The sequence below is a fragment of the Mesoplodon bidens genome, assembly GCF_964165515.1.
Source record: "Mesoplodon bidens genome assembly, chromosome: 7".
In the NCBI taxonomy this organism is placed as follows: Eukaryota; Metazoa; Chordata; class Mammalia; order Artiodactyla; family Ziphiidae; genus Mesoplodon; species Mesoplodon bidens.
The window spans coordinates 101,835,614-101,843,556 of NC_138164.1; the positions used below are offsets into that span (position 1 = coordinate 101,835,614).

General features: G+C 55.7%; 1 protein-coding gene across 1 annotated transcript; it reads right to left on the bottom strand.

Annotated features, from left to right (window-relative positions):
- Positions 1–2,377: 2,377 nt before the first annotated feature.
- CHST1 (carbohydrate sulfotransferase 1) lies at positions 2,378–6,610 on the bottom strand. Its single transcript, XM_081240430.1, has 3 exons — positions 6,405–6,610; positions 5,630–5,726; positions 2,378–4,451 (listed from the first exon to the last, which is right to left on the bottom strand). The coding sequence occupies exon 3, from the start codon at positions 4,407–4,409 to the stop codon at positions 3,174–3,176; it is 1,236 nt and encodes a 411-aa protein (XP_081096556.1). The 5' UTR covers positions 4,410–4,451; positions 5,630–5,726; positions 6,405–6,610; the 3' UTR covers positions 2,378–3,173.
- Between the last annotated feature and the right edge of the window lie 1,333 nt (positions 6,611–7,943).

Genomic DNA, 7,943 nt, shown 5'->3' on the forward strand with positions numbered 1-7,943 from the left:
GTCAGCAGGAAACAGCCTCTGGAGAGGTCTGACTGATAGGAGGGGTAAGAGTGCTTTGTAAACTGTAAAATTCTGTACATGTGTTTGTTCACTGTTATTCTCCTTCTGAGCATTAACCTTGGAAATTGTAACAAGTGGCAAAGTGGGTGATGGCACCGATGCGAAGAAATGGGAAAGCCAGTGTTGGTGTGTGGAGTTAGAAAGAATTATAGACTATAGAGGGGAGTGAAGTGGATTCTTGGAACAAAACCCAGCTCAACGCCCCATCACTTGTGAGAAACAGGCTGGGAGGGCATTACCTGCCTCAGGTCTCATTCAGACCCCTAAGAGACCACCCCCTAGTGAAGGCCCAGGACAAGGAGGGATAAAACAGGTGCTTCAGGTGGGAAGCACCTGTTTTATCCCTCCTTTTATTCATGAAACCAATGTTTGTTGGATACTATTGTGTGCCAAGTCCTGCAATTAAAAGTGTGATTACAACTGTGGTAAACACTATCAAAGAGATGTTGGGGCTTCCCTGGTGGTGCAGTGGTTAAGAGTCCACCCGCCGATGCAGGGGACACGGGTTCGTGCCCCGGTCTGGGAAGACCCCACATGCCGCTGAGCGGCTGGGCCCGTGAGCCATGGCCACTGAGCCTGCGCGTCCAGAGCCAGTGCTCCACAACGGGAGAAGCCACAGCAGTGAGAGGCACGCGTACTGCCAAAAAAAAACAAAAAACAAAAGAGATGTACATGGTGCCATAAAGGCCTATAATCAGGGTATATAGGGGCCTATGATCAGGATAACTGAACTAATCTGATAAAACCAAGGAAGTGTTGATAATGAAGCTAAGATCCAAAGGAAGAGCAGACATTAATTAGATTAAGAGGGGAATAGGAGAAACCCAGGCATGAGGAATGATCTAGGCAAAGACCCTGAAATGAGCCAGAGTGCCATGTGCATTGGCTAGCTTCTGCTGCATAACAAGTCACTCCAAAATTTAGTTGCTTAAAACAACAACCACTTTTTTTAACCCACAGTTTTGTAGGTCAGAAATTTGGCTGGGTTCAGCAAAACAGTTCCAACAGTCTAGGCTAGACTGTGGCACTGACCTTGGCTGGGGCTTACTCATGCATCTGTGTTAGTTGCCAAGTCAGTGAGGAACTGGCTGACCATTGGCTGGGGCTCTTTGGTTCTTCACCTCATGGTCTGTCATTCTCCAGCAAGCTACCCTGTGTTTCCTCCATAAGGCAGTTAAAGGCTTCCAAAAGGCAGCAGAAAGGGACAAGCTCCAAAGCTCAGGTACTTTTCATGCTGCTGTACCCATCACTCTGACTATTGTCTCATTGGCTAAAGCAAAGCACATGGCTGAACCCAAATCGGTGTGGGAGGGAGGGCACTAGCCAAGGGTGTGGTTATGGGGAGAGGTGAACAAACTGGGGACTGTAACGTCAGTGGGTTCAAGGAATTAGAAGAAAGCAGGAAGACCAGAGAGTGAATGTGAGGGGGAGCATGGTAAGGGTGAAACTAGAGTTGGGCAGGAGTCAGGACACGCAGGGCCTCCAAGAGCACTCAGAGAGTTGGGTCTTTACCCTAAAAGCAGGCCAGCACTCTGGTTTCTGATTCTCTGTCGTGAGGGCTTGGTTATCATAAATAAATCCTTTGAAGGCCGAACTGCCCTGGGTGACCTGGTAAAACGGCTCTTCCAAGCTTGAGAAGCCCAAGACCACTGGGGCTACCTAATCCCAGACACACTCTCTCTATCCCAGGACAACAAAGCTGTGAACTCCACCCTAGGGATCAGCTGTTTTCTTGGAAAAAGAGCTGGGGAAGATGTTAGATCGCCAAGGATGGGAAAGGAAGTAAGCCAGCTGATGTTCCACCAGTGTAGACACCAGTACACCTGCACTACTTGTTAAAATCCTGGAATACTTCCAGACCACTGATAAGCAGCCACTGGCCTGAGCCAACACACCCCTTGAATATCCCTCCCCCACCTGGCTATCCTTTCCACAGACCCAGCAATTAATAGAGGTAACATCTGGCACAGGAAAGGGTCACCAAGACCTCATCTGGATCTCCAGACATTGATTCGGCAAGCCATGCCACTTGTTCAATATTTTGAACATCACCCCTGGCTATAAGGTGCCTGGTCTCAACTGACCGGAGGGAAATGAAAGCGTGAACTCAGTGTTGAGGGTGATGAGGGTGACATGAATTCTGAAAGCCAGCAACTGGTCATTGAATCCCCACCTCCATCTCCTTCTCTCTCCTCCCCAAAGCCAGAAACACCTAGACCCCACCGATTTCTGCCTTTGCCCGTTCAGAATGTCCCATAATCACACTCAGACATTATTGCACTCTTTTATTTACAGAAAACACAGATAAAGCATTTCAATGTTCATTTAGCAAACCGAACCACTCTTTTTTTTTTTCTTTTTGGCACAAAGAAATATCACAGATGGACCCCAAGATCAATCAGAAAACCATAACATTTATCAGCCATCACTGGTCCAGGGGCAGCCACAAGACTCAGACAGACGAACAGCATTGCCACAGACTGGAAAAAATAAACAAGGTCCACATTCACCTCACAGTAAAAACCTGCTCACCTGACAGGCAAGGGCGGGCAGGAGGGGGCAGTTTCTCTGCTCCAAGGGAGGGAGGGGCAGTGGGCATTGGGGAGCAGAAGCAGGATGGGGAGGGATAAACGCCATTCATAAATTAGAGAGAGGTGGCCTTTTTGTTTTTAACTTCTTACCTCGTAGAAGTAAGACAGTGCAAAAACTACCATACCCTCGCCACTCGTCCATTGGAGAAGCTTCAGAAGTTGTGTGGTTTGGGGTGTCTCTCCTCTCAGGTGCCCGTGTGTGTGCGCGCATGTGTGAATGTGTAAGTGCGGTGCTTGTAAACATTGTCACCATCTACCAGGGACACACATCCTTGTGTCTGAACGGGGTGGGGCTGGGGCTGGACCCCACTTCAGGCCCCCTCTGCCCCAGAGATTCCTGTCCAAGACTTAGTGCAAATTTCAGAGACAAAGAGAGGCAGAGGAAGCGGGGTCTGGACAGGGGGCAGGGAGGACACAAAGACGGGGTGGGAGAGGGAGGGGGAAATAAGGCAACAGTTCAAAACGGTCCATTTTATCAAAGCCGACACCGTGTCCCCCTCGCCCCCACCCACAGAGCCCTGGTCACGAGAAAGGGCGGAAGTCCCGCCCCTCCACCAGGCTGATGGAGGGGTTCTTGAGCTCCTCCTCCGACTTGGCCATCTTGTAGCCCAGCTGCGCCAGCACCCGCTGACACGCATTCTGGGCAAAGGCCACGATGTCGTAGGAGAGGCGGAAGCGCCACTTCTCGGCCGTGGCCGCCGAGTTTCGCACGGTGCCGTATTTGTGCTTGCCCAGGGTGGGGTCTCCCCGCGTGTTGTTCTGGATCCAGCGCGCCACGTGGCTGTCCAAGGGGATGCCCAGGAAGCCGTAGATCTCCTCGGTCTTCTTCATGGGGTTCCTGGCCAGGTCCTCGTAGCGCACCAGCATGTACTTGCCCTTGAGCCACGGGGGCCGCGTGAGGCCGGTGGACACGGAGTTGGAGAAGTCCTCACACACCGTGGTCAGCTGCGTCACGTCCAGGTTGTAGGGTTTCCTCCCGGTGCCATACCAGAGCCGCCAGAGCCGGTACGTGTCGCGGAAGGTCTCGCTGCGGGAAGCCAGAATGCCACGTGGGTCTCGGACCAGCTGGATGACCTTGAGGTTTAACCGGGGGTCTTCAACCAGCGCCCGCAAGTCGTTAACCTCGGGCACCCGCACCGTCTTAATGGCCACGTGGCTGCGCTCCCGACAGGCCTCGGCGGCCACCGTCAAGTTCAGCAGGCCGCACTTGCGCACGCAGTCCCCCTCCTCCAGCACCAGGTCCGCGGAGCCCGGAGGGTCGCACACGGGGCGAGAACACAGTACCCTGCTGGCCCCGCGACGGAAGATCCTGTCGGTGGTGTGGTTGACGGGCGGCGGCTTGATGTAGTTCTCCAGGAAGTAGAGGTCACAGTCGTAGAGGCTCCTCAGGAGGTCACGGCTGGCTCCCAGCATGACACGCCGATCCGCGGGGCTCTTGCCCTGGGTGAAGCGGGGGATGAGCGTGTTCTGGACGTGGTAGAGGGGCTCAAACAGGTAGAAGACGTCCAGGTGCTGGTTGAAAAGCTGGCCCACGAAGGAGGAGCCGCTGCGCGTGGTGGCCAGGATGAGGATGTGAGTCTTGCGGGAGAGGTTATAGGCGAAGGTGGGGCTCTCTTCGCACAGCCGCTCGGCCAGCCCCGCCTCCGCCAGACCTGGGCAGGTGTGGAAGGACTTGGCGGTGAAGGTGCGAATGGCCGTGTACTGGATGGCGATGGAGGCCAGGGCAAGGAGGAGGACGGCCTTCCAGGAACATTGCATGGCTGGGCACCTTCATGGGGCTGCTTCTCCACCATGTGAGGTCTGTGGGCAAAGGCGGGCAGCCATCAGGGAGCAGCCAGGCTTGGGTGCCTCCCAAGGCCAGCGGCACTGGCTTGCTCCCTTGGAGAAGCTGGTCTCCAGCCCGCCTGGGGAAGGGCTCCAGCTCCCTGCGTCAGTGCTCACACATGCATCTGAGGCCTAAATGGCTCCTGCACTAGACTTTACCATTCTCTGGGAACTCCTGGGAACTATTAGGGACTGATTCCCATACCCTGGGGGTTTCCCTACAGAAGGCTGCGGGGCCTCCCATCATGAGCTGAGTTCCTTAGTGGGGCCTGACTGGGCAAGACCCTAACACTCCCAACTCCCACACTTGGAAATGACCAGTTCCCACCTCAAGCCATTCCCCTGTCACTGCCTGTCACCCCTGCTGGCATCTCCTGAGCCCACCTGCATCTTCTTCACCCCCACGAGCTGGCACCCAGTTCCCCAGGTGGCCGTCTTTCCTCTCTCCCCTGCCCACCCCCAAGAGGAAGAAGAGTCCATGTCGGATGCCTCCCCCTGACCCACATCCTCATGCAGAAAGAACCCCTGCACACCATGAGTTGGTGGGCTGCTAGTGTCCCATGCTTACTGGGCCGGGAAAGGTGGACAACTGTGCCATGCCCTCCCCCCGCCCGCCCCCCAAATTTACAGATGCGGGTGACCAGCTTACTCCAGAAGAGGACTCCTGGGGCTCACGGAGTCCCTAAGAGTCAGCTGGCCCAGAGCAGAGACAGGGTCCAGGGGCTGCTGAGAAGCATCCCTTCCTGGGCCCCAGCGTCCTCCAGGATTTGCTCCTGGCCACTGAGGGAGGGGTCCAGGCCATGGGGCAGATGACCCTACTGTCAGCAGAGTGAACTGGTTCCTCCAGCCCCCCTCACCCAGCCAGTCCTCAAGGGCCTCCATCTTCAGGCCCTCACCCCCTTCTGCCCACAGGGTGAGCGCAGGGACCCCACTGTGAACCAGCAGTGGCCCCGGAGAACCCTGGCAGGGCAGTGAGAAGAGGAAGGGGTGGTACAGAAGGGGCATCTCAAGGAACTGAGAAAGCATGGGGGATGGGGAGGGCAGGGAGAGTGGGGAAGAGGTGCTAAGCTGGGCGTCTGAAAGCCGCCCCCGAGATGGGCTAGCTCGGTGAGCAGCCCTGGGGAAGGCGAGGCAGAGAGGACTCCACGACTTACCAAAGAGGGGCTGTTCTGAGCTGGGCAGTCCGCAGCCGCCAGGTCTCCAGGCCCAGCCGGCAGTCACCGCCTGTGCAGCAGCCCTGTGGCCAGAAGACTGCAAGGAGAGAGGGAAGGCAGGGGTCCTGAAGGGGGGCTCCAAGCTCCTCCCTCCCCACCTCTTCTCTCCTGTGTCCTGCACCCCACAGACAGCTCTCCAGGGCTGGGCAGCAAAGGCCCTGCTTGCTCTCCCAGATTTATCACTGACTCAGAGCTCCAAGTAACCCATTGCCATCTCTGATCCCCTGGATCTAGCCCTCTGAGGCCTGGGCTGCATCCCACCCCCTTCACCCACCTCTTCCACCCCCTACCCATATCCTCCTAGCAAGTCTCAGTCCCTGTGCTCACACCACGCCCCAGTGGGCAGGGAGCTGGCAAGCCGGCCCGCCCAGCTGGCTGAGCGTCGGTGCCCCACTTGGGCAAGCCCCCCGTGGAGGCACCCCTCCCAGCTACCACCAGAGGGAGCTGCGAAGAAATCCACTGGCCGCAAACACCCCCAGGCCTGGCGAGCTCAGTTCAGCTCTGGTGACCAGACTGACCCAACCAGACACAGCGGCTAGTGCCCAAGAACGGAACAGTCAGAGTCAAAGTTGTCCCAGCAAATGGGGCCGGGGCACAGTCCAGACTGGTTTTGCAGTTAAAATCAGCAGAGCATCCTGACCCTTTGCAATTCAACTTGTTCAGTGATCCTCCAAGAGGGGGGTTAGCGGAAGTCAGCAAGGACAGGGGTGCTCACCCCAGATCTCCAGGCGGAAGCGGTGGCTCAGTCGAGACCACCCACGCACTGAGGCCCACGAGGAGGGGACAGCCAAGAAGTGAGGTTCCTCTTCTAACCACACGGAGATAGGAGAACGGCTACCTGAAACTCAAAGCAAAAGTGGACCAGGGAGCATCCGGGATCTGGATGCTCTTCACAGATCCTAAGTTAAAACACCAAGATGGCGGGCTTCCCTGTTGGCGCAATGGTTGAGAGTCCACCTGCCGATGCAGGGGACACGGGTTCGTGCCCTGGTCCGGGAAGATCCCACGTGCCGCAGAGCGGCTGGGCCCATGAGCCATGGCCGCTGAGCCTGCGCGTCCAGAGCCTGTGCTCCGCAACGGGAGAGGCCACAACAGTGAGAGGCCCGCGTACCGCAAAAAAAACACCAAGACGGCAACATTATTTTTGTTAGTGTCTACTGAGTACTTCCTAAGTGCTAAGCGGTTTCCCCGCCCTAGCTCATCAATTCCCTGCAAGAACTTTACATGGAAAGTATTGGCTCCATTTCACAGAAGAGAAAGCTGAGGCACAGAGAGGTGGAGAAACCTGCCTGAACTCACATGCTTGGCTTACCCCCATCTAGCAGGTTCCCCAGAGCCCACTCTCCTTCCTTCTAAGGAGATCTGACTTACTGTTCCTCCAGGTTACCTGTACTTGGCCTTCAAACATGCATTCAATTAATGCCCCCCATTTGTTTGTGAATCAGCGTGAGAGGGACCGGACATTAGAAGGGGACTTCAGACGGTTTCTGAGACTTAGAGCATGTCTCTTCCCTTGGCTGTCTGGTCTGGTCGATCTACTGGCTCGTGGCTGATGGGGTGAACTCCTGTGCCTTGTGAATATGCTTCCCACGTCCCCTGTATGGAACGACTCCCTTGAGGGCAGGGCGAGTAGGTCCTCATTTCCCAAACCTGCAGTGCTGCCTGGCTCGGCTCACTCACCCAACTCGCCACATCATGTTATTCCTTACCGCCCCCTCTGGAAGGTCACCGTCCTCACTCCCATTGTTCAGATGATGAGATTAAGATTCAAAGACTAAGCAAATGGGCATGATAAGCAAGTAAGAAGTAGCAGAGACTCGAATCCCTCTGGGACAGACTCTTAGGCCAGTGCTGTGGCCCTTTCACACCAGCACAGTGGGGAAGAAACATGCTGAAGCTTGAGGAGGGGCACAGAAGCTGGAGTGAGATGGCAGGGGGCCGGCTGAGGCTCTGGGTCCTAGCAGTCCTGTTTTAAGTATGAAACTCCACTTGATACCTAGAGGAAGCAGTACCATGTCACCAGGTGGCAGTAAATAGGGGAAAGCACAGTCTAAATTCTCGGGAAACTCCAATGTGACCAGAGAAACACCACAGCCCTGACCACGTTCCAGCCCACCCTGCCTCACCCCACGACAGCAGAAGATGCTGTCTCCATCGGTACCCAGAGAGAACAGCTTCCCCGCATTAAATGTGACTCCCCTGCAAAGTGCAGGCCCACCCTTTCCAAGTGCCCCAAGACCGATGTGAACACCTT

Coding starts and splice junctions, on each gene's coding strand:
- CHST1 (XM_081240430.1), bottom strand. CDS start 4,409: ATGCAATGTTCCTGGAAGGCCGTCCTCCTCCTTGCCCTGGCCTCCATC.